General features: G+C 42.6%; 1 protein-coding gene across 1 annotated transcript; it reads right to left on the minus strand.

Annotated features, from left to right (window-relative positions):
• LOC122189876 (CKLF-like MARVEL transmembrane domain-containing protein 7) lies at positions 1-25659 on the minus strand. The gene is made up of 5 exons (XM_042889355.1): positions 25448-25659; positions 7342-7515; positions 4148-4246; positions 3108-3189; positions 1-2760 (listed from the first exon to the last, which is right to left on the minus strand). The coding sequence occupies exons 1-5, from the start codon at positions 25604-25606 to the stop codon at positions 2747-2749; spliced, it is 528 nt and encodes a 175-aa protein (XP_042745289.1). The 5' UTR covers positions 25607-25659; the 3' UTR covers positions 1-2746.
• Between the last annotated feature and the right edge of the window lie 1541 nt (positions 25660-27200).

A 27200-nucleotide genomic window follows, 5' to 3' on the forward strand; every position in this document is an offset into this window, starting at 1 on the left:
TAGCGAACATACATAGTTTATTTTTAAAACAGCTGGAATCTCATATTTGACAAAGTCAAAGACAGATGGAGCTTTCAGAACAAGGCTGACACTGAAGGAAAGTTAAAATGCTTTTGCTGGCATAGGTACAGTAGTGAGGTGCCAAAGTGTCTGTCAGACAGAGCTGTCATTCAAAGTTCTGCTAGTAGGTTTTGATATCACCAAAAGCTGTGCATTTTCTGGTAGACATGTTTCACAAGTATCTGGGAGAAGTGAGGAAGTTATATCAGCAAATGTCAGCTTTCCAGCCTAAAAGCATCCTGCTTTAAGAGCTTCTGGTAGGTCTATGAACCCAGCAGTGTCTCAACAACAAAAGCTACAGGCATATCTTATGCCTGTTGATGGGTACATAACCTAGAAGGGAACTTTGTCTCTTCATCCAGTGTAAACAAGTGCAACAAAACAGATTCTTTGGGTGATCAGACTGTGTCATCCAGAAATCCTTTGGTGGTTGGATTGCAAGAAATTCCCTGTAAAGGTTCCTCCCCCCCCTCCCCAAATAGTAGCAAGGGACAGAGTCAAGAGGTAGACTGAAAAAAAAAGATAGAGATGAGTATGCAGTGCAGAGAGGGGCAAGGTTCCAGCAGAGCGTTGAAACAGCCTGTTCTTCACCACAAGCTCAGCCCCAAGCCCAGCCTTAGCAGATGCATCTCCCCATTGCCACAAGCTCTGTGCACTCAGCTCATTCATGCTAAATGCAACTGAACACTTGTTTTCCTTTGGATTGCCAAGATGGGCGAAAGCCTGTGGAAGGTGCCCAATACCTATCCGAGCAGCATTCTCCAGAGGCAACAGTGCTACTGTCAGAAACAGCACTTTCTTGTTCTCCCATGGGAAAGAAGAGATTGTTTCCTTAAATACCTACCATGTCAATCCAAACTGAAGTCAGGGTGCTGATTTCCAAAAACTGTGGCTAAGTCAGTCTTGGCAGGGGAACCAGTGAACAACCACCCTTAGTGCCAAATAAAAATCAAGCCACATATATTTTTATCATAATCTTCTGCAGTCTTTTCAATCACAGTAAGATTTGAATAACCTTCTGTATTCATGTTGAAGCAGTTTGTCTTGGAGTGAACACAGGTTTCTTGATCCACAAGAAGTAGACTTCTATGCATTCAAACTGTTTCCTGTTCTGTGTTGTTTTAAGTCACTCAGGGAAAGAAAGCAATAAGAATCACAGAAACCATGCACCACAAGAAGTGAGATTCCTGCCTTTCCTGGTTGTCTGCTCAGTTCTTTTCACTTTACCAAGATTCTTAGAACTTTAGAAGTTGGCCCATTTCTCTTGTCCAAGAGTGAAAAAGAAATAAAATAAAATAAAAAATCACTGCAGAGACCCATACATAACAATCGGCAATGTATGTTGATGTGCTATGGGGCACAAAAACATTTCTCGAAAGCCAATCATTAAATTAATTAGCAGCATTTTTGCAGAATTTAGGACAGGTAGAAAAATGAAGAGCAGGCCAGAAAATGCTTCTTTCCTCCAGTCTGGGTCAGGTAAAATATATAAATCCTGATTTTTTATTTTATTTTATTTTGCTGAAACGCGCTCCACTGTCCTGCAATTGTCCTCACAGAAAAGACCAGCTCACAAATGCAAGTTCTGCTTCACAACAAGACACGAAAGGGAAGAGCACCAAGGAAGAGAACTTGAGCTTCACTTTTTTCTGCCAAAAGTTTCCAGCTCACCAGAAATGGACTGCAAAAGGTCAGAAAGATAGAAGTGCCAAGAAAATAGCAGCGTTGTCTCCATCTTAAATTTACAAACAGCTTCATAACAACATCAGGTTGGAAAAAACTCTGTCCAGGCTCTGAAAACATGGATTCCAGCAGAGTCAGAAGGAACAAGAAGCCACATGTGAGAGAGAGAAAGAAGCACGCTGCACTATTTGCGATGGGCTTTCCATAAAAACCATTAGATTCCAAAGAGAATAACATCAAGGAAATGCACAGAAAATGTCCATTCCACCAACAACTATTTACGAAAAGGAAAGAAAAAGATCCCGCAAACCATTAAAGCTTATTCTTGAGTATGTATTTCCTGTATTTGGCTGAGAGAATTTTTTAATAATAATTTTTGATGGATCTGATTTCATCGTATACTGCCAGGGCTAGAAGGGAGTATTTGCAATGATTTACACAAGTTGCAGTTCGTAATTTTTGATAGGGCTGAGCTGCTGTTGGAAACATTCCATGGTTCTGAACTTGGGTCAGCTTATCCATTCACAAATCAGTTTGTAACAGTTCCTTTGTTGAAAAACCAGCCTTGGAAGTTAAGAATCAGGCAGAAATTTGCAGTATTTCCCTTCTGTAAACAGATGGAGGAAATCAGAAGCACTTTTTTCCATCCCTTTGAAAAGAGAACCAAACAACTCTCCGAATGAGTTTTAAAGGCACTTACTGCAAATAGCTGGAAATGACTGCAGCCCAGCTTGAGAAACAGAAGCAGCATTTCTCTGTAAAGCTCAGAAAAAATATGGTTCTCCATTATGTGCTTCTTCTGGGGGGGAAGTAAACTTCTTTGGATGAGGGCAACAAAAAAACTTTGGTTCATAACATTATTTTGCATAAAACTTCAAGTAGATCTTCAAAAGCCACTGACTGTCCAGGCTAATAACAAAACACCCGTGCTCTCTCCTCAGTGATGGACGGTCCTCTGTAGTATAGTATTTTGTAAGGCAGAAATCTTGCTGAGATGGAGGAGTCATACAGCTGCATCTTAGAAAAGGAAGACAGTGTCACTTGCACCACCACAAACAAATGAATTTACTTGATTAAAGAACGCACAGGAAACCTTGTTTTGGTGGGAGGGCAGGGGGGTGTGGAAGATGAGACAGCACCGATACTTGCTAGAGGCAAGTTATTTTGCTCCACTAGTTAGCTGTGAAAAGTTGTCAGTAGCTGTGACACATATGTTGACCAAAGTGTAGAATTACTGCTTTGTGAGTAATTTTGAGTAACAAGGAATAGGCTGTTAATAAATCCTCCCAGGCAGATACTGCCATGGGAAAATATAAATATTCATTTCGAGAAGCATTTTGGCTGGCACGAAGCATGATACTTACTTGTTGACTGCGTGATGCAAGAAACCTTGTAGGATGACCATATGCTTAAAACACAAAGGACTGTAGCTAGGAATCCAAACGTCTGAATGAAAAAACAGACAAACCACAAATACTTACCATTAGATGACACATAATCCATGAATGTATGGACTCCTGTATATTCAACTATGTATTTTATGATGTTAACAGGCCAAAAATGAAGTTATATTTTACTGCCATTCTGCCAATGTGCTAAAAAAAAAATAGTTACCATAGTATAATAGCAGCTTACGCCTTGTCAAACCAATGACTGAAAATCTTATAGAGTAGGGAGAAAAAGCTGGACACCTACACAGTGTCCCACCTGCTAGACTTCTCATTAGGACACTGCGTTAAAGAAAAGACTTATTCTGACACCTCTGATTTTTGCTCTTTTGGCAAACCCCATTCAGACCAGTCTTTATTTGTCATCTGCCAGATAAATAAGTGTCTCCTTCTCCATCTGCATCTACAAATAATCATTGGGACCAAGCTTGTGAAAGCAACCCTTTATCCTAGTTGCATTGCATTTTAAGTTCTGTTGTCCACATTCAAAACTTGTGTCTCTGAACAACACTTCAGCCAGAGACAGAATACATCATCCAATACATAGACCCAGGATGACAAAGGGTTTTAGCTCAGGAGAAATAATCTCTGTTTCAGGTGCAGAACATGGCAAATGCAGAAGACTAGGGTGAAATGCTAACTTGCAGTTGTTACAACAGCCATTTGTCAAACCTAAATTGTCTTAATTCTTCCCCCAAACACATTTGTCTTTACGTGTTAAAGCTAAAGCTTTTTGTTTCAACACATATTCATTTTAGTGGTGAGACTGAAGTCTCACGAAACCTTTTTGTTGGTGTTATGTTACAGAACAATCACTGAAATGAGATAGAAGACAGTACACCAACCAAGAAACAAGCAAGACAAGTCTGTAAGAAATCAAAGTGACAAGCAATAGATTTCTAGCACTCAACTTACATTGCAAAAAAAAGCATCAAGACTAATAAACAAGTCCTTACCGCTCCAGCCACTAGTCCAGTCAAATTGTAACTCTTCGATGCTGCTACAATTGATGCAATGAGAAGCAGAATTGTACCAATTAAATAATGGAGAAATTCCTGTAAAGACAAGCATAGATTGCTTCAGAAGGAAAACTTACCAGAAAAGCATTTCAGTAACCATCAGAATCAGAACAAATTGGCAGTGGTTACTCAAAGTTAAAAAAATAAAGAAAGAGAAAAACATAAAAAACAACTGACAGGTTTCTGTTTGAAAGGGAAAGACCAATCTGCAGCTCTACTAAATGTCACTGGAATAAAATCTACTTAGTGGGTATGGACTCCATCTTTTTCATTCAGTATGGTACAATATGGGGGGAAAAAACATGTATCTTTATTGTACCAAGAATGCAATTTACTCAAAGACACCATTCTGAGGAAAGGAAGAAGCCTTGGGGGCACGTTTCTCTAGCCTACATACATGAAATAGCAATGAGTAGCAGAGGAAATGCAAGTGCTTCTATTTCTAATCAGAAAATAAGCTGGATTTACTAACAACTTTCTTACATCAACCAAGCCTAGAAACAGGAGAGAAAACACAAAAAGCACAACTATGCAGACATTCATAAGCAACATCAGGTTCCAGAAAAGCTGCCCAAGTCTTGCAAGCTGCAGCTTAGTAATGTAGTAAATCAAACGTGATGCAACATTTTTTTTTCTGAGAGCACTGAGGCACTACATTCTAGATTTTCTCTGGTGTGACAAATATCACCCTAGGAGTCAATTTTGCCTCACAGTGCCCAGAGTCATCTGTGGATTTGTGTTTTGAATCCTCACGAGGGTTACATCAATCAATACAGGTCTTCAGAACATTGTGTGGTGGGGTGTCCTGGTGGGATATGTGCTTACTGATTTTGTACTGCACTACCAGCATGAGCCAGGCAAACACCACGTGTAAGGGAGACAGGAGATTCCTTCTCAAACAAAAACACAGAATATATAGACCCAAAAGGAAATTGTTCAAGGAAATTCCAGAGGAGAAATAGTCTGTCAAACCATACCAAAGTTTCCCTCTGCTCAGATTTTTAAACAACTGAAGAGGATCCTTCCCTAAAGCAGGTTCTCAGACTACAAATTACTTTCCCCTTGTAACCTCGTTTCAGGTGATCAAGATCATAACCCCTGTTTTTGCTAGAATAAAGCATTTCTATTACAAGTCTCCTCTGATTAGTCCACATCGCAGCAGGCAAATCAAGTATGCTGTTTCTTTCTTAGAGACATCTATTACAGCAATGTAATAGATTACAGCAAAAAAAAAAAAGCCTACAACTTTCACAGAACCCAAGGGATGGAGACAAGCTGTAAGTGAATTATCAAAGGCCATATCATGTAGAGAATGAACCCCTAGCAGGACCAGGACAGTGCAATTCTGCAAAAATGCTTTTGCAGCTTTAAAAGTTGTCGTTACAGAACAACCTCCTCAACCACCACAGCTTTACTGATTGTAAGGCACACCTCTGATTGCAATGCAGGGATCTTGCCAGGAAACTCAGCCAAACACTAATCCTAGTTTCCCAAAGTCTCTTACAGGCTTTTCAATTCTGTTCCAAAGATACTAAAATATTTGACCAAAAAGGAGGTGGTTGTAAAACCAGGGAATCACAGAATATCTCAAGTCCAACCCCTGGCTCCTCACAGCACCACCCAAAACCCAAACCCAGTGTCTGAGAGCACAGTCCAAATGCACCTTGAGCTCCGGCACTCAGCGCCCACAGCCCTTGGCAGGCTGCTCCATGCCCACCGCCCTCTGGCACAGACCCTGTCCCTAACTCCCAACCTGACTCCCCTGGCACAGCTCCGTTCTCTCGTGTCTGTCACACAGAGCAGAGCTCAGTGCTGCCTCTCTGCCCCCTGTGAGCAGCTGCAGCCACCATCAGGCCTCCCCTCAGCTCCTGCGCTCTGTGCCAAGCAAACTCACACACCTTGCCCTCCAGAGCCTTCTCCATCTTTATAGCCTCCTTTGAACACAAACGGAATGTATAAGCATCCCATTTTGTTAAGGCTATCTGAAACTAAATAGACACAAACTGAAGTGCCTTAAGTTCACCATTGCACTGTGGAACATTTTGAAATGAACAAACAGATAAGAAAAACAAAAGGAAGTGAATCAAAAGGTCAAAGTGGCAGAGTTACAACAATTCACACATTAAATATTGCTTTACAAAACTCATTCCTTCTTCCATGCAAACATATTATCTCTAAATAAGGACAGAAGTACTTTCTAGAAACAAATACTAGAGGTACATATTTTAAAAAGTGTTGCAAGTCTCCATTAAAAAGAATTTACTTTTTTTCTTTGCTTAGAAGTAAAATAAACTGCTACCTCACCTCCGTAAACTATTTACATAGCTTTCTTGAAAAGCCATTCAAACACTTCTTGAATTTCAAAACTTCCTCTACATCTTTCTGTTTGGCTTTCCTCACCCCTTTAGCTCTTTCTCTGTGGGATTAACAGGTCACTATGCATCCAAGAGAGATGTAGTCAGAGGTTACTAAAATCTGTGATCCCACACCAGGCCAGATGACTTTTCTGTTAGCTGATCTAATCAAAGCTGTTGCGGAAGTTCAGGTTTCCCATTTTCAGTGGTGCTTGTTAGTTCTCTGCTAGGATATAAGAGATGGATGTACAGGGGAAATGGTGGAATGAGGTAGGATATCCTGCAGGAAGTTCCTAGCGAAGGCCAGGCTATGAGCAGTCAGGCTGAGGATCCTATTTCTCGCTATTGTTTCAGTTACCTATAACCATACCAAAAAGAGTCACATTTGACTTAAATAGCACATGTAAACTTTATTTTGGGACAGGATGTACTACATAAATTCTAATGTAGTGTATTGGTACTCTAGCAAACGTGTAGCTACTATAAATGGCCAGAGTTAGGGCCCATCTGCTGACACCTTTTTCCAGTTGTCTCAGAATAACCCTATTGCCTTCACTGGAGCAAATCTGGATTTATATCTGTATGAAGGAGAGAAGGATCTGATTCAAGTCAGCTTAAAGACTTAGAATTACAGTATCTTTTAAACTGAACACTAGTAACAAAAGCAGCAAAGGGATTTGTACATGAAAGAGAGCCTATCAACATGTGACAGCACAAGAAAATGAACCAAGTAATCCAGACATCAACCCACAAGAGAAGCAAAAAATGAAGACTTACCGCAAGTGGCCAGCTAACACAAGTGAGCGTCCTGTAGATTCTGAAAATGTGGATTATGTAGAAGAACAAAATCATAACCAAGTCACACATTGTAACAATCTGAAAGTAGCTGTATGCACTGTAATCTGTCCACTGAGAATTATTTACACTGATGAATCCAACCAGCAGTGAGATCTGAAAGACAAAAGACACACTAGAGGTTTTTAGAGCATCTACGAAGATGACTTCAAACACAACAATATGTCATTTAGAAACAGAAGGCAAATCATCCAGAGTAAACTGGATGGTCCCAACAAAATGGAGGACAAAGTAACAGGCACAAAAATGTTCAAAGCTGAGAAAGAGCCAACTGCTAAAAAGAAAGCAACGGTCCCAGACAGCCTGTGGGATCCAAACTGAAGAAGTCTGTATTACAAAACAAGAGGTCTCAAATAGAGAACAGGTGCTGAATGCCTGGGGTTGCAGCAGCAACTGGAGGACATAAACCCTATGGAATTTCAAAAGGACACGGATGGTTCACTGCAGCTGAAATCACTGAATGCTGTAAAAACGAATATGCCATAAACACCTTTAGTTCTGTTTGGTGGGTGCTGGCTGTAACTGAGATAACAATTTCACTCCTCTTTTTCTATCACCTTTGCAGCAGAGGTATCAGTAGATCGCAAGGTAGGAAATGATGTAACCATGTCAAGAAACCTTTCAAAAGTTTTACTACGTTAACAGTGTCACATAAAGCCACAACTTCTGTTACTTGTAGGCTTGCAAAGGACCTGCCTAGCATGGCTGATTGAAAAAAAATCTACCCAGGATACAGCCAAATATTTTATTATTACAGACTTTGGTAACATGCATTTTCAGCCTCTGTAATTTTCAGCTCACCCCAAACCAGACAGGAACAGTAATGATTCACACTTTAAATGTTTCTTCAAGACATAAAAAAAAATAATTCTGAGGAAGCCTGCACTTCAGTACTGCACGTATAATCATCCTTCAAACTCCTAATCAACTCCATCCATTACCGTTTAATTAAAATGAAAAGGAAAAAAAACCCCAACACCCAAATAACATAGCTCAGATTCTTCCTCCAAAAGAGCCAATTCATTGTCACAACATGATGCGGTTGTTTGGACAGAGTTTGGTCAAAATAACAATTTATTGTGAAGTATAATAGAGGTTTTGCTTGCACCTGGGAGTGTGTTCTGTTTAAGCCTATCCACCTAAGCAGGTGGAATTGGGTCAAACATACAGCAGGAAGAATCTGAACTATGTTGTTTGGGTGTCAGATTGTTTTTTTTTCCTACCTTTCAAAATGTATGATACAGGTCAGTCCGTGCCTCCCCAACTAGTTTCTGCCCTCTAGTTTGGGAGTTCAACACTGGCAGCATCCCATCTGTTTGGTGCTTCTAATAGGTGCATCATGCCTATTCTCTGCCTCCCAACTCAGGTCTCACAGCTTAGCCACTGGGTAATCCTAAATGCACAAAGTCTTGCATTTGAAGTATGGTGGAGATTTCAGAGATGTTACATTTCATAGAAGAGAAGGAAATGCTCTATAAAATTCAGCATTTCCTACTTCCAAGCCAAGTTCTTGAATTTTAAGATCATTTTAATGATCTCCCCCAAGTGAGGGAGAACAAGGGAGTAGTTAGGGCTGCACAGAAATGACGGGAAGCAGAAGCCAGGTTGGCTCAGGTTGACATCTCAGCTCCCTGAATCTTAATGTCAGCTGAGCTGAGACACCTGACTGAGCTGCTGGATGACCTGAACTGTCAGGTGGAGATCAGCAGGTCATTTACCATACTGTCTATGAGATCATTTGCAGTGATACAGGATACACGCTCCTAATAATTCAAGAAGAAAATGAAAATAACACTCAGTGAAATTTAATTCTGAAGTAAGACTCAACAACAAAATCACAGCAAGTGCTGAATCCTGCCCATAATTCATGATGGGATGAGGACAATGGCTGTCTAAACACCAAAGGCTAAAAGGAGTCTCTCTTATTCAGGTGCTTTTACAGTGACCGCTCTTCAGTTTTTACACTGTACAGAACAAAAAAGGAGAGCCAGTTCACAGAAATGTTGAATCTGCCTATTAGCTCATTTCACACTTGAACCATTTCCTTTATCAACTTTTTTACTGTATACAAAGGGTAAGAAGGACTGGGGCCCTGAAATATAGCTACCATCTGAATAAGCAGCACTGGTAAGCCTTACTTACTTTAAACATTACCATATCCAGTTGCTAAGCTTTGTAAGTTGAAAGCAGGGAAGCATAAAGGTTTCTTTTCCTTCCTTTTAGATAGCAGGTATAAAAATTTCAGAACAAGCACAAAGGAGAGCCATCCAAAGACAAGATCAGAAAACTCCTCTGAGGAGTTGCATTCCTCAGAAGATCCAAGGGAAAAAAAACATCTGACCAGCTCCTAAGAACATGGCAGAAACTTGGATTTAACAAATGTGCCTTCCATTCCAAGTGCCAATTCTCAATTAAAATGATGACCAAAACAATTAGCAAAGACTTCTCCCTTCTTGCTTTCAGGTGTGCTTCAGTTCCCCCCATAGGTAGGAAGAAATAACCATGGGGAAGTTGCATTTCTCTCAAATATTTCCTTTCTTAAAATAAATTTCCCAGCACAAGATTTACACACAAATTCTCAAGAGGGTTCTCTGATCAGAGGCATGTAATGCTGTTCCACAGGACAGGCACAAATGGGACAGGATCAAGAAGTTTATACAATGCTATACCATGCTAACCGCACAACACTGCCCGTATGGCTGGCAGGTACATTCAGAGTTAAAAAATCATCCATTAAAAAAACGGAATAGTAACCAATGTAGCAAGGAGAGCCACAGAATTTTACCTTTCCTTTTAAAAAGTGGCAAATACCAAAGTTTCTTCACCAGGTATCAGAATTTATCACAATATACTGATACCATATACAGGCAATAACTATATCTCAATTTTATCTCTGTAATTTCTGTTTCCAGAAAACTTGCTGAGTGAGTGGTAAAATGATTAACATGTAACTGTCTGAGATACGGTTTCATATATACACCTCAGAAGTCAGTTTGTGGCACAGACCACATGTAGATAAATAAATATACATGGAGAGAGAAATGAATGGCAAAGTGATGAAATGTTATGAGCATTCTTTACGCATCTGAGCTCAGTGGAACAGGTTAATACATCTTGAAAACAAAACCTAGGGGCACAAAAATTTGAGAGCACTGCCATTTCCATTTCAATATAATATTTCAGATTGTGAAAGCAGCAGATTCGGACCCCCAGCCAGCAGGCCAGTCACACCAGAAGAATGAGGTAAAGGTTGGTCAGCATCAGGAAAATTTCAACGCACTGCACAAAATGTAAGCAGGCTTCTGACCTGCATTACTCAATGGGTGAGAGATGTGTTGCAGGACATTACTGATATGTTTTCTGGTTTCTGAAAAGCAACACAAAGAAAATAGGCATCAATCAACTTCAAGGGACGATTCTGGGGTTTAAGTCAAGCTCCATATTTATCCTGTTTCACAAAAGTTGATTAGCTTAAACTTCATGACTTTCCATTGAACCAGATATTATAGTTGAGTCATTAAGACTTCAGGAACACCGGGATATTTCAGCAACCATCTCCCAATGAAGCCAACATGAGCTAAAGGCAATCAGCAGCTGCCAGAAGGCACTCAACACCTTACCAGAGAGAACAGACACTACACAAGAAAGATAGAAAGAGTCCACATTCTCTTCTCTATTTTGAGCTGGAGAAAAGTCAACCATCTCCTCTGCAATGTGCCTGCGGAAAATGCTAGCCCTTGAATAGCAGTGACATAAGCTCCCAAGCCTAAACACCGCACTGATTTGAAGTGAGCTTAGCTCTACCAAAAATTAAACACTTAGCTTTTGCCTAATACAGTCTTCCTTCAAAAGCCAATCCACATCCCCTAAAAAAGGATGAATGAGCACAGATTTTTAGTGTGCATTAACGGGAGGTGGGACATATCTTGGGAGATCTGATCCTCAGATCGGGGACCAGGGTTTATGCTGCTGCTGCTGCCTTTACTCAGTGAGGGCAAGGCTTAAGACCTGCTCTACTCTCTGCTGTGGCTTCACTTGCTGAATGAGCCAGCCACAGCCATGCTAATCAGACATAACTAGGGCTGACAGGAAAGAGAGGAGCTGCGGCTGCATGCTTGTTTTAACCATGCAGGAAATGAAAGGCGTGATCCACTTATGTGTTGGGTGCTCATAGCAAAAATCACAAGAAGACTGAGGCTAGAAGGGACTTCTGGAGGTCATCTGGTCCAATCTCCTGCTCCAGCAATGACACTTGAAGCAGGTCTGATCATGTGGTAAAAGACTGTAGTTTATGTGACCACAGAGCAATTTTATAGCCCAAGAATAAATCTGTGCAAGTGCCTTGTACAATCTTTTTCTACTGTCCCACCTTAATAGATGTAATAAATAAAGCTCTGACTTTATTACCAATACTTAATTCTTTCGCAACGTTTGGAGAGAACTAAATTTTCTTCAGACACAGCTACCTGCACAAATATAAATCCAGCATGATCTCCAATACTGACAACATGCTATAAAAGAAAGCTTGCTGTTCTGAGCATTAGAGACACACTTCCACAGACAAACACTGACAGAAGATGGGAGGAATTGAACATCAGTGCCTCTTGAGTTCCAATCTCAGTTTTGTAACCTTATTACTGTTTAGATTTGAGTAAATTACGTGATTTTGTGCTTCAATTCCCCCATTCACCAAATAAGGGCTAATAGAATAGAATAGCTCAGTTGGAAGCAACACTGAAAGACCATGAAGTTCAACTGTCTGACCAGTTCAGGCTAAATGAAGGTTAAAGCATGTTACTGAGGGCACTGTCCAAATGCTTCTTGAGCACTGACAGACACACAGGTTACCAATCACCTCTATAGAAAGCCTGTTCAGTGTTTGAACACCCTCACAGTATACATTTTTTTTCTAATGTCCAGTCTGAACCTTCCCTGGCACAGCTTTGTGCTATTCCTAAAGACTCGTGCTAAAGTTCTTCACCTTCCAAACACTTCAGACATATAAAACAAGGCAAAATGTTGAACACTGCAAATAAACAATCAAGACGCTTATGACCCTAGGTCAAGATGACTGTTTTCATTTATAGTTTAAATGAGAATAGATATCTACAAAAACCAAAATGGAGCAGCAACAACAACAGCAAACAAAACTAAACAAACAAAATCCACCAATAGATTGATGCAACAGATAAGCGTGAATTAATAATATATGAAAAAATTCCTAAGAAGTCCAATGGAGATTTCAGGGAACAAGTAAAAGAGTAGAAAAAGATTGGTCTCTTGGAGTTGCTTTTGGGTTGATTCATTGCCATTACTCCACACAATTAATAAAAATGAGTATCCTAGCTTACTGTAAAATAGTAATTAGTGTCAGTTTCCTGACTACTGCCATCTGAAATCCAGGAATAAACTCACTAACTCTAAGGACTCCAATGTGGTGTTGATAAGCAGGCATTCTTTACTTACAAAGTTGGATGTGCAAGAGGTTATCTCCACCCTAACCATGCATACCTTGCACAAAAGACCTTCAGCTTATATGTTACTTGTGTTACATGTGCAAAGGCTTCCCCTGGGCAGTATGCACATACTCAGTAACCCTCTCCAAAATGATTAACATAGGGTCCTGCCTCCTTGCACATGCTCGGTGATTTTGGGTGGTGGTCTCAAGACCCTCAGGGATGAAGCAAACAGTTGTCTTCTTCATGACCACAGATTGCCCTCCTTTTTTCGAGTTGGCAGTTTTCCATAGCTCATTTAGCAATGATGAGCAATTCTTTATATCTTTGCTCCCTGTTTTTCTAACCAAGTAGTAAATTCCTTGTAGGGTGATATACTGGAGAAGGCAACCACACTGACCTAGATAACAATTATATACTGAGCTCCATGAGTAGATAAAGGATGATCTGCTTAGCATCAAGTATATTTTGCTTAGTATCAGACAATTAAGACAAGTGTGTTTTGCTTAACATCAGCTAGCTTTGTGCAAGCATGTATTATTCAATTAAGGATATCACTATCACTTACTTACAGTAAACCCTGATATCACATGTTGCAAAGAAAACACCCCAAATACATCCCAAATGGACTCCTGTTTTCAAACTGGAAACATAAGCTGCAAAGTTCAGGCCTCTGTTTGTCCTCTTGACTGCTCCTAACTGTTCTTTCCCACGCATTATCACTGGCCTGTATCTAGCTGTTCTTTCACTACTCCAATAATGCCCATGGAGTAAGGGTTACCCTTTCCCACTATGTGTGCACAGCACCCAGGACAGTGGCTGTGTACTGGGTCTGGCTGGGAAGGAGTTAACTTCCTGCACAGTAGCTGATAGGGCGCTGCGCTTTGCCTCTGTGGTTAGAAAAGTGTTGATAGCACATCAGTGTTTTGCCTATTGCTGAGCAGTGCTCACACAGTAGCAAAGCCTTCTAACTGCATTACACAGAGCAAGAAGGCTGGGTGTGGGCAAGAGGTTGGCAGGGGATGTGGCCGAGCCAGCTGCCCCAGGCGGCCCCCAGGATATTCCAGGCCATGTGATGTAGTGCTCAGCAACACACTCAGAGGACGGGATGATGTTTGTGGCCATTGCCTCTGTCTTACCAAGCAACCATTATGAGTGCTGAGAGCCTGCTCTCCAGCAAGTGACATGCCATCCGCCTGTCAATGGGGATTAAGTGAACAAATTCCTCTTTTTGCTTTGCTTTCAAGCACAGCGTTTGCTTTCCTTATGAAACCATCATTATCAAAATCCACAAGAAGCATTTCTATCTGCTCTCCATCCCAGAGGAAAAGGGAGCACATGAGAGCCAGGTGGGTGTCTGGCTCTTGGCCATGGTCAGCTCACTTCATTGGCTGTCAAGGCCTGGGACTTCCAGCTGCTGCTGTACTACCAGCAGCAGTACTAAAACCCTAATTCTTCAAAGTCTCAAGATCATATCCTGAACTGATAGGTCAAAACTGCTGTCTTACATGTGACTTTTAGATATAAGTAATAGTTTTCTTTTGCTATATAAAAAATAAGATGTGAAATGCCAGCTAAACTGCTGGGAAGAAAGATAAGGTAGATAGGAAGCAAATCTGCATCAAGATACCCAGTTCTGGAGAAACACTAACTCTTATCTCAAAGATTTCGAGTAATACCATGACACAAACATGGACACATATAATCTACCCATCACTGCATCATCTTTCCATTTATTTTACTATGTGCTATAAAACCACTTCCTTGCTTTTCTCTGCGTATCTTCTTTTCTTTCTTGGCTATACTCCCCTCTGCTCTGCTCTCCCACAAGAAGTTTTTTTAATTCCATGGATTTTTTCCTTCTTTTCTTCTTACTATTCCTCTGTCTTCTTCATTCCCTATATGATACTCTGTACTTCCTCTCTTCTGTATCTCATTCTTTCCAAAGAATCCAAATTTCTCTTCATGCATCTGAAAACACAACATTTCCCTCTTTTAATATATCCTAGGTATCTTCCCCATGCCCTTGCATCAGGACATGCATTGCAATTAGGTAAATAAAAATATTTCCAGAGGGATATAGTTTGATGCATTTAAGCCAAAGCTGTCAATGCCAAAAGCAATTCCTAGCCTTTCTACTCAGCCACTTTGTGCAGTACCAGCACAGAGTATTGTGAGGTAAAAAAAACTGAAGAACTGACACAGCAACACAATGACTCTGCCTGTGTTTATGTCCTCCCCTGTGTATGAATTGTTTTTCCAGCTGTTATCTGTTCTATAATTAGTGCAAGAACACAACAATGGTGCCAGTGCAAGAGGAAAGGTGACAGAGGGAATGAAATAAGCAGCTGGGAGAAGAAACAAGGATATTCCATTCAGGGGGCAGCGCCAGCCAAGGTGCTCACGAAACTAGAAGCCTCAGAAGCCCACTACCAAAGTGCCATTCACTAAGCAGGTGCACAGGGAAACGAGACGTTGTCCCCTCTTTCAGGGGAAAGAGGGCAGGGGACAGGACTCAGCATGCCACTACATCCGTACCAATACTGTAGACAGCAGCTCTGGTTTACCAGCCCCCAGCTTGTAGCTGATAACGTGTGAAATACCAAAAAAGCTTTTATTTTCCATCCTTCTTTGGAAAGGAATTTGATTCTCTAGAAGACAGATATAGCCTTTTTTTTTTTTTTTTTTTTTTTTTTCCTTCTTCCCTTGAATGCTGTAAACAGCAGTGAAAGGAGACTTCTCCACTGCACTTGGTGAAGAACTGGTGAACCTCTGTACCGCTTCAATCTCCCTCCTCCATCTAATTCCTCCTCTCTTAGAACTTACCCAAGTTCCGTGCAAACAACTGCACAGAAGCTGTCTGTCTTCAGATTTGGAGTAAGGGACAGTGGTGACTCACACCAAGTTTTATTAGTCTTTTTAAAGAAAGCAATATAATAAGAGCTAAATGCTTCTTTTATTTGAATGAAAAAAGTCAAAGCTTTTAGCTTGTGACACTGGTCAAAATGGAATGTGGAATTTTCCATCCTAAGCATGCCAATGAGGACAGCCATGTCCTGTTTAGGTGTCCCGCACAGAGAAGAGCTGTCACTGACTGCAGCAGTACTACCACATTTTGTGTATTTATGAATGTGACACCACAACACGGTGAAGCAATATGTATATTATTAATTACATACTTCTGGAGAGAATCAAACGGTTTTTTGAACTGTTACTGTTACTCTTACTCACAAAGCTGTAAGATAGACAAAGCTCAGGTCAAGGTCACAAGCATAATTCATGCAACACCAGTTCAGCTAATTTAAGCAACAAAGCTGACTGATGCCGTAACCAAAATCTTCTTCTTCCAAAGGAAAAGGGAGGTCTAACAGCCAAGCACACACTAGAAAGATTCAGAAAAGGAAAACATGATAAAGAACCCAGTCCAGCTAAAACCTCCCTAATGACAGATGAAATCAGCAATCTTCAAGTGCATGGATCTGTGAAGCAGTCAGTCTTTGGTTGCACAACAGTCTCTCAGCCCCTGTGTCTGGGCAGATTTCCTCTTGTCTGGCTGGTTTGCTAAAATAAGGAGGCTGCCTGGTCTCTGATAAGTGACTTCTCTTGTGCACTGCCATCCTCAGCTATTTACTGAAGATAGGAATGGTGGGAGGGTGAGAAGACGACAAAATAATCTTATTTGACCCTCTAAGACTCAGATAAGAGGACAAGCCTCAGTACAAGGAAGCTGTATTCTTCACTTATTAATAAGTTATTTATCTGTTCTGGCACACGCCCTGGCGATAGCAAAGGATGTGAGGTAATCACAGAACCAGCATGTGAATGACAGCAATAAAGAGCCCCTGTTGCAGGATGGTAGCCACCATTACTGAAAAAGCAATTCTCTGTAACGACCAGCGAAGTCACACCTACTGCACAGCACAGTGCAAGCAACACATCAGTCCCACCTCTGTCACCTCAGCCAGCTCCCTGCCTCACACCCCAAAGCTGCCTGCACCACCACACCATGCTGCACTGAAAGACACCACACTGGACTGCACTTCATTAACTGAAAGCTGAGAACTTCACCGTTATACGGCAAAGAACATGCTACAGTCTCATCTAGCAGTGAATTAATTTAAAAGAGCAAAGCAAGATCGTTATCAAGAGGCTCGTAACTTTATTTCTTTTCTCTCTAAACCAATACTAAAAGATTTAGGTTCTGCTTTGTTTTATAAATCAAATTCAGTTTAAAACGCTCCAACTGTAAAATCATTACCAGCAAGTTTTTGCAATCTATGTAAAAACATTCGTGCAAAACTCATATTACTGCAGCGATATGTGAAGTCATAATTGAGTAACAGCACACAAGTGCCATATTCAAGTCACAAACAATTCCCAAAACATATAAAACTCATTGCAAAAGATTATTAATAGCACAGCTAACTTTCTACATCTCTGCATAGGATATGGCCAGAATTCTAAATGCAGCAAACGTTCTAGCAGGATTTTAACTCTGGAAAAGGTAACTGCTTTCCTTCTAGCTCTCAAAGAAGCCTTATGCCTTTCTAGGCACCCACAAATCCTAGAGATGCTGTCCTGGGCAAGGCCAGAAGACCCGTATACTTCGTGAACATGTTACTCCTTGTACATGCAACAGCCCCAGCAGAACAGCCACCCACTCCAGCAGTCTCTCCCAGCTCAGCTCACCTGTATTACTTCCTCTCAGCTTGCCAAGAAGAAATACTTGGAGGAGGAGTGAGGTACCTCTGAAACCACCATTCTGAACCATTCTCAGTGTACACTGAGTTGTACTGTTTGCCCTTTAGACAGCTAACGAAGCCCCATATTATAAGTAAGACACAATGTAGGAAGAGCTTAATCCATACTTGTGAGCTAAAGAGCTCTTGTACGTAAAGGTCATGGCTGTTTGAAAACACATGCAGCAATCACGCCTGGCAGTACCACCTACAGAGGAGCCCATGCTGGCTGGCCAGCCAAGCCTGGCTCAGACTGTCTGTCTGCATGAAGCCCAGTGGTGTTCATGGCTAACAAACAAACTGCACAACCACAACTGCAAAGCTTCCTACTTGATCTGGATATCCAATACACGTCTAGCAGGGCACAACTACTTTAAGCTCAAATGGGAACATACAACACAAAACCAGCACCTTGTGGCAAACAACTCCCTACTAATCTATCAAACCAGGTGCACAAAAAATGAAAAGCATATGGAGTCTCATCTTCATTAAAACTGCTACTGAGATAAGGAGCACCTTGCAAACTGCTCAGGACAGTCTCGGTGTCTGTGCCTGTAACCCTCAGCAAGCAATTTGTTCATCCCTCTCCTTATGGATGCTGCTCACAACACAACTCATTCTCATTGTCTGAGGCATTTATTGCTTGGCTGACTCGAATCTTCAGTTAGCACCTGCCATCTCTTTTCCCAGCCCCAGAGAATACCACACTGACATCTGGCAATCGCACTGAGAGCTGTTAAAAAGCCTGTATCTGTCATCTTCAGCAAAGGCTGTGCGAGCCACGGCGGAGCCTTAAGCAAGGTCTCCTCAAACAAAAGGAGACTGTTAGCATCACTGAAGTCTATGTTGTTAGCTGTGCTGGTACATCATTTTTTTTTTTTTTTAAATCAGGAAAAATACAGGTGAGTGTTCCCCAAAATACTAACACTGTGACTATTTCCACATCAACCAGCATTATCACAACCCAGTTGATGGATTAGACAGGGCCTAAGCGCACACACTTTGTGCTTGGCAAGGCACAAGAAGTGAAGGGTGATGAGATAATAGCTGAGATTTCCCAAAGGCACCACTGCCTGGCAGCTCACACTAACACCCAGGGATGGCACTGCCCTTGCTACTAGGAAGCCACGCTCAAGCTATCTACAAAAGGCTCAATTAGCCAGCAGGTGACAAAGAGCAGCTGGGACTGGGTTTTTCCCTTGTAGATGAGAGACCTCTTCAAGTGGCCTTCCCAGTTTCGGGTGAACGTGATTACAGACTTACAGGACAGTATCCAAAGCCTTTCTGCAGTTCTGCAGTTGCTACTGATGATCTCAGGTCTCTTTCCCTTCCAGCTGTCAGTGTTTGTTTCATGAACTCAGAAATGGTACTGCAATAAAACTAAACAACATCCCAAGAAAATTCCTCTTGAAGCAGCTTCTCAATCTTGTCTTTGTCACACTCCATTTTCCTTGTGTCAAGCTATGAGCAGAAGAAGCCCTAAGTACAAGAACAGCAAATCAATTTGCTGTAGCTTTGAAGGCTGCAGCCACATGGCTTGGGCCAGTCAGACACTCCTATACTTGCCATTGTATTCATCAAATTCCCAGCATTGCAGTGTAGAAAATTATTTCAGCTGTAATGATTCCTTTGGAATCTGAGTTATGCAGAACAGATGAAGCACGCAGGTGTGTGGAAGAAAATCACAGCAATTTTCAAGTTTGATCTCTGCACAAAGAGAGCAGCAATTTCTGGCTGCTGTATACTTTACATCTCACCACAAAAGAGGAGGACAAGCCCACAGTGCACGTGATGTGACAGCAGTGCAAAGGAGAGGCTCAGCCACAGGACTGAGAGAATGCCCTACAAGTACACCCAAGGGAGGGGAGCGGAGGAAACACTCACTCATAGCAGCCAAACGCTGTCTGGCTTGTGGGGCCGATACTGCTTCGTGCAGGCAATGTGGAGCTGTTACCTAACGTCATCGTGGTCAGGCACACTGCCCTCACTGAGGTATGTCCACGGCTCCCGTGATCATGATGAGACACATGGATTGTTCCAGGGCTGCAGGTGCAGGATCTGCTCAACAAGGGAATTTTCAACATTTTTAGGCTCTGAGTTATTTAAAGACCACACTTGCACTGAACTGAACCACTGGTTTTCGTTTCTCTGTGGTAGGAGAAGCAGATATTCAAAGGGACACTGTCTCCAAAGGGAGAGGAGAGGGGATATGGCACATTAGCACTTCTTAGGAAGGTCACAGAGCAGTAAGAATCCATGCTTTTCACATCTGACAACCCACAGACACCATACACACCTGATAGAGATTTCAAAACGCTACTGCAAATCTAACTTCCTGTGAAACACATGCGCCAGAAAACCACTGCCAATACTTCACTCTGCTCTTCCAAGCATGCTAAACACATCTCAGGAGATGTGGTAAATTTCTAGGCTTCACTTCCTGTTTTTTCTGGTTTCAGAAAATGTACTTACTAGACCTTATTCAGTCACAGCTACACGAAGAGCACTACATGCCATGAATGTATTACAACAAATCCTAATGGATTGGCCAAGTGAGCAAGGCACAATAGCTCCAATTCCATGCTTGCAGGTAGCCTCTTCTGGAAAGAAATAATGCATTCACTGATATATTTGGAACAGAGATTTCCTACTATTTAAAAACAGCAATATTCTGGGCTCGACTTTTTAACCTTCCAGAGCAGTTGAATAATTCACTATTTTCTTTTTTTTTTTTTTTCTGCTGAAAAACATAGAAATTGAACAATTAGACAGAGAGTAACCCAAGTAATTAAACCTTTCCCTAACAACAACAACAAATAACAGAAAAGGACTGAAATCTTAGCTTGTGACTTGAAGCATGTGGAACCAATTCATCCTTCTGCAGCTCCTGCCATTCTATCCCAGACTCTGGCTGCTCCTGACAATAGTCTCTGTGGCTGCACCATTCCCTCAAATCTCTTATGGAAGAAGAAAAGTGAAGGAGAGTTGAAGTAAAGCTACATCAGTTCCCTCATTTGGCATATTGCACAATCTTGCAAACAGCTGCATCACTGCAGCTGAGAATGGCAGCACAGAGAAAATTCCTTCCACTGCCGTTGCCTCTGAAGTTTTGACCCATCAAATAAAACCATGTCAGCCTACCACCAAGCATTACTTAGCACCCAGGGAACATGCTGTCTGCTCCCAGCTCATATGCAAATACCTGGGCAGAAACTGTATGGCCACCCTGAGCAGTGGAATGGAAAAAGTACGCCTGGCCAAGCCAGCCTGTTGCGGTGATCTCAGAGTGTAAATAACAGGACTTCCCAGACCGATGGGTTTTAATTAAAAGGCTTGGGCATTCCTCACTCAAATGCTCTTGTTTACTTTTGAGCCACCCACGACATAGACAAACTTCTATCTCTATGGCCAGCATGCCAAGCGAGGTCCCTTCACTGCAACATCTAGCAGAACAGCAATGGGCACCTACAATACACGTGTCTGACCTGGGCCTGAGAATAACAACTTTGCTGCTAAAATTAAAAAATAAATTCAATTCCTTATTCTTTAGCCAGTCATTTGTCACACAGTTGCAGGCTGAGGACGCTCACACATTTCCTCCTCTATTACTTTATCCACTACTTCATCAAATGCCTCCAATAAGACTTTTTGTATAATACATCAAGATATCACTGTTAGCTAGAACAGCAGCATTTTTCCTGTCTTCTCTTATCAGCTGGGATGAAGAGACAAGCAGAACACAGACCTGTTTGAGTGTAAGCTTGGCAGGTCCGCATCTGGCAACTTTCAGCCAAGCTTGTTACTTCTGACCACTGTTTTCCTTTGGAAGAACTACGGACAGAGTAATTGCTGGAGAAAGTTGAAAGTACGGTCTAGGTAGGATAAAAGTTTACCATTTCAGCATCTCTGCACATATCTCCTAACTAAACAGTCTTATTACCACACAAGCAAAGTCATACATCTGCAGTAACACACTGCTGCAAAGAACTAGATCATTTACTTCAATCGATTCCATAGACAAAAGAAGTTTGGGGATCAAGTTAAAAGACTGGAGCGATTGGAGAGCTACTCCAACAGCATTTGCTTTTGTGCATTTCCTTTTTCTAAATCAATGCTTTTGACTAGGAGTTTTTATCTTCCACGAACAGATCTTGCTTTCTTCTCATATTTTAACATCTTCCAAATGCAGCTCCCCAGGAAGTTTGGCTGATATCATCCTGCACATTTAGAAGTTGATCTTGGCTCTAACAATCTAGCTACCAACGTTTTTTTGGCTTTCTGCATGAGATGTATTAATATTCCCTTGAACACCATTATTCAACTGTATGTTTGTATATAATAATCCAAAGAATTTCAGCAAACTTCAGTGCTGTTCAGAGGCTGCCTGGTGGGCTGTTCAGATATCAAGAATTGCAACTGCTTTTGTCGACACTTGGGAAATGAAATATTTACTCAGCAGACTTTAACTATTGCCTTAGCAACTTTAACGAGTTAAAAACGATGCTGTTAAGCCAACTTCCATTGGGTTTATTCTATTTTCCCCAGCTTTGAGAAGATTTCTTCTTCTCGTGTCTGGTGAAACTGCTCTTTCCTGATTCAGATTGAATAAGATGGTCTTTAGGTTAAAACACTGTATACTATGGCTGTGCTTGCTGTGCCAGAACCGCTGTCTGCTCAGTAGCAATGGCCTTATTGTGGGGACATCCTCCCTCAGTCTGGACTCTGGTCACAGTTACCTTGGCCCATCTTGAAGTAGGGGCAGAGAGGCCACAGGCCACCTCCACTCCCCTCAGGATCCAGAAGCAAGGAACAATCCTGGAATGGTTTCAGAAGTCTGAGACCTACAGAAGCACGGTGCTGTGATGTCTCTTCTTGCACACAACAGCTCCAAACAGTCTCCAAGGGCACAGGAGACCTCAAAAGGTTTCCTGATACCTTTTGAAAACTACCCGGTTCTTTCTAAGTACCCAGAAAGTCCTGCAATAAAATAAGCCAGCAGTAGCATGAACACAGATCAAACATGCTTCAAAGCACTGTCAGTGGGGTGTACTGAAAAGTGCCACATGTAGCAATTTCGCCAAGCTGGCTTCATGTCAAATGTAGCCCTTGTAGTCACATGGACTGTGCACACAGAGACACACACCCTTGCACTTGCTCTAGAATCACAGAATCACCAAGGTTGGAAAAGACCTACAAGATCATCCAGTCCAACCATCCACCCATCACCAACTATTCTCACTTAACCATATCCCTCAACACAACATCCAAACGTTCCTTGAACACCTCCAGGCTCAGTGGCTCCACCACCTCCCTGGGCAGCCCATTCCAGTGCCTGACCACCCTTGCAGAGAAGTAGTATTTCCTAACGTCCAACCTGAATCTCCCACAGCCTGAACCACGGCACAATCCCGCACGTAACACCCGGAGTACAAAAGGTACTGGCAAAAGTGCAAGCACAAAAAAGAATGAAAGAAGGAACAGAAGGAAGAGCAGTATTCAAACTAGACCAGTTGAAGGCAGAAGCTGAAGATACGTCGTAACTTCTTGTTAAAAGCACATCAATTCAGACTGGATTTTGAAAATGGAGTCCCTATTAACATTAGTGATGGTCATACATGAAAAACAGCTGTGAAACTGCCTTATTACTATGTAAAGTGCACAAGTAACAAACTATTTTTCTCCTCCACTATATTTTCAAAATACCTACATAGAGCATTCCTCGCATATTTGAAAGTCAGGAACTCAATGCAGAAAATGCATTACCTTCTCAGAGCTGTAATTATGCAAAATAAAGGAATGTACGTAGGCTCACAGGCATGAAACATGCTTTTTAATTCCTAATTTCAATCTATACTAGATGCTACAGCCAACACAAGCTTTCAAATCACCCAGAAGAATTTAAAGGGAATGAATTGGTAACATGGAGTCAGTAATGATCAGATTCCTGGACAAGCTCCTCATCTTGCATGAGGCTGCTGAATTTTAAGGCTTGTGTTAAGATCCTTCTCACAGAAGAAAACCTGTGACATTATCTTCTGTTTCCTTGGTACAATTATCCTGGCATGCTGATGCCATCTATTAGAATAATTTCATGCACACAATCAAATTATTTATGCTAATTTTGGGGCTTGCAAACAGCCGTTAGCATTACTATAAATGAAGAAATAAAAATGTTTGCTTCTTGTTCTCTCTCGTATCATTTATTTCTTGGCAAAGGGGATTGAGGAAGAAGGAGAAAAGAGATGCAGTAGTGCTCCTTCTTCATAACTAGAACCATTCAGAAGCCTCTAGGTATACTCTATGAAGCACGTCATATGTCTATCTGAAAACAACTTACCTTTGTCCTCTGTCTGAATAATGGCTCTCCTTCATAAGAAGCCTGCAGTACCACCATCCCCACTAACATTAATCCAGCAATGTTTACAGTTTCATCACAGAGAATTCTGATCAAACAACACCAGAAGAACTGCATGCTAATAAAAGCAGATTCATAGATATAGTGAAAATAATCTTTGAGAAAAGATGAATTTTAGATGAATGTTGAGGAGATGACCTAAAACTAGCTTGTCTTGGTCATTTCTACATATTGCAGCACACACATTTTGTTTTCTTTGAAAACTGTTTGAGAAGAATACATTACCAAGATAATGCATCAGAAAAGTTTAACCTGCCCAAAGTTCCTTGGATAGCTGAAGTAATTTCTACTGATGTTATTTATAAGCAAGCTGGAATGCAGAAAAATGCAAAAGGGTAAAGTTGGGAGAGGGCTCATGGGAGCTTGTCAAATCAGCACAGAAAACCACTAGGTGAAATTCTAATGATATTGATCAGCATTCAGAAAATATTATTTCATATAAGATACGTTAAATATTACACTATTACATACACTTATATACATTAAAATACATTTACATATGTTACATTAAAGAATGTAAAGTATGTCAAGCACACACTCCACACTTTCCATGCACACCAAAATTGAAACTTCAGCACAAATACATGCGCTTGTGAGAGTAACAAGTAGGAAGTGTAGTGAAGACACATCAGGATGGACAGCAGAGAGGACTATGTCCTTCTAGTCCATAAAAGGTATTGTGCTCTCTACAGTGGCAAAGAGAAAAAGATAAGCGGGCTTCTAGTTAGTCAGCAAAGCACAAGGCTACAGTTCCAGGACCGCAGGGTCACTGGCAATGGAGACGTGCATTCAAAAGAGCATCGTTTTTATCTCCTGGAAAGACGCTCCAGATCCTCATGATGGATTGGGAACAACCCAAGAGAAGAGAACACAGCAGACAGCTGCTGACTCTCCTACAGAGCCGAACTCACAGTGAGGGACAACTACAGTACAAATGCTCAGCGTTTCCCCAGTTCCTGCTGCAGGTGATACCTCACCACTCCTGGCCCAGGCGCTCACCCCGACCCCGGCCTCGCAGGCGGCCCTTGGCCTCCTCTCCCAAAACTTACCACAGCTAACGGACCGCTGACGTGCAGCACCCGATGCCTTCACGCTGCTGTGCCAAAATTACGATTAACAACAAAGAGTTGCCACCGCTCAACATCGCCACTGGCTTCGATGTCCCAGCAGCGCAGCGCGGCACTGCACACAAGCAGCGTTCCCCCAGGCTGACACACGTCTGTCTCCACCAGCGAACGAAAAGCGGAGGCTGCTTCTGACGGGAGTTCGCACTCGGCGTCCTGAGAGAAACCCGGCTCCCTCCTCCTCCCGCCAGCTGCGAGAGCTCCAGAGCAAAAACCGCCGTTACCCGCCGCCCCGGAGGCGCCCCGGGACGGGCCGAGGGTCCCGAGGCCACCCGCCCCTGACCGGCTTCGTACCATCTGGGCCACCTTCAGCATGCCGGCACACGAGCGGAAATAGGCGCCGTCCAGCAGCTCCGCGTCCGAGCCCGCCGACGAGGAGGCGGCGGCCGACGGCGGCGCGGCGGGCCCCGCGCTGCTCACCCCGGTGCGGATCACTCGCGCCCCGTGAGACATGGCTCCGTCCTGCCGCTCTGCTGCTCTGCCGCGGCCCGGAGCGGGAGAAGGGGTACGGGACGGGACGGGGCGGGGCAAGAGGGAGGGGAAGGCAAGGAGGACGGGCGGCGGCCAGCGGCTGCGGAGGGGCCGGGCGGAGCGGAGCGGCGTACTTCCCCGCCGGCCGGGCGGTGCCCCGGGGCAGCGGGCGGGGCGGGGCCCGGGGTGGCGGGAAAGCGGAGGCAGAAGTTTGTCGGCAGTGTTCTTCGGCCGAGACGGCTCGGAGCTGGGGGGCGGCTCGCGGCGTCGCCTCGCGCAGCGCGTGTTTGCACAGATAGGAGAGCGCGTCTTCCGATCCGCCGCGGCCCAAAGGCAAAAGGTTGTCTGCAGTGGGCAGCAGCAGAGGGGTTCTAGCGGTGCCGGAACGGCTCCGCAGCTGGAATTCAGTCATGCAGAGATACAGTTCGGCAAAGGAAGCTCTACGTTTCCTCAAGGTTAAAAATAAGCGGTTGTGCTTTCTGACAGGAGGGTAAAAACGGCCCCTGAGCTTAGCATCTGTTGCTCCTATAGAAACATCATCCTCTCATGTTTTGTTCTGCAGTTGGAACACGTTTTGTTCACATTTAATATTGAATATTGCCCTGAACAACGAAGGCTGCCGTAGAAGTGTAGACAGGTGAGATCAGATGACGTCCAGCATAAGGAATTGACGTGAGTGAGATGGGGTAGGTGAGTGGAAGCAACCATAGAATTGTAAGTCCTTGGAGTTGGAATGGGCCTTCAAAGATCACCTAGTCCAGCTCCCCTGCCTGAACAGGGACACCACAGCTAGATCAGGGTGCCCGGGGCAGGATCCAGCCTGGCCTTCAAAGTCTCCAGGAATGGTTCATCCACCACGTCACTGGGCAACCCGTTCCAGTGCCTCACCACCCTCACCAAAAAAGATGTTTTCCTTACATCTAACCTAAATCTCCCCTCTTTGAGCTTAAAGCCACTTCCCCTTGTTCTATTACCACAGACCCTGTCCCCTTCTTTCCTGAAGCTTCTGATGGGTTGACCTTACCGATAGAAATGTTTTGGTTGGAAAAGATCCCTAAGAACATCTAGGGCAACAGTCCACCTAGCAAAAGACCAAGCACTGCACTTTGTTTTCAGTGAGGAAACCTACTATCTGCAATAAAAGGCAGTACCTCTCCCATCAAATTTTAACTCCTATTATTAGGTATCAAATGTACAACACTGCCAAATCACACAGAAGTAAAATGCTAGCCGCTGACATTTTAAAGCTGGTTTTCTTGTAAGCCTTATGGAGGAAGGTCCTAGTTATCTCTGTACTTCCCATTAAGAAATATGTTTTTCTTTCCCGCTGACTCAGCTGCTGTAGTTCTTAATTTCTCATGAATTTCTCATTTCTACCCAGTGCAATAGAAATGCTTTTACATTAATGCACGTAGAATGGTTGTATTTTCCACTCAAGAACACAGCCATCTTCTGTAAACCACTGGCACAAACCCAAGTCTAAAACACTTCTGAATTTCAAGTTTTGATTATAATTCTTCTGCTGTTTACTTGTATGATGGTAAATGATACAATGTAAAATACATGGTAAATGTAC

Source organism: Lagopus leucura, unplaced genomic scaffold (genome assembly GCF_019238085.1).
Source record: "Lagopus leucura isolate 7727_CA_CO unplaced genomic scaffold, USGS_WTPT01 Super-Scaffold_100157, whole genome shotgun sequence".
Taxonomy (NCBI): domain Eukaryota; kingdom Metazoa; phylum Chordata; class Aves; order Galliformes; family Phasianidae; genus Lagopus; species Lagopus leucura.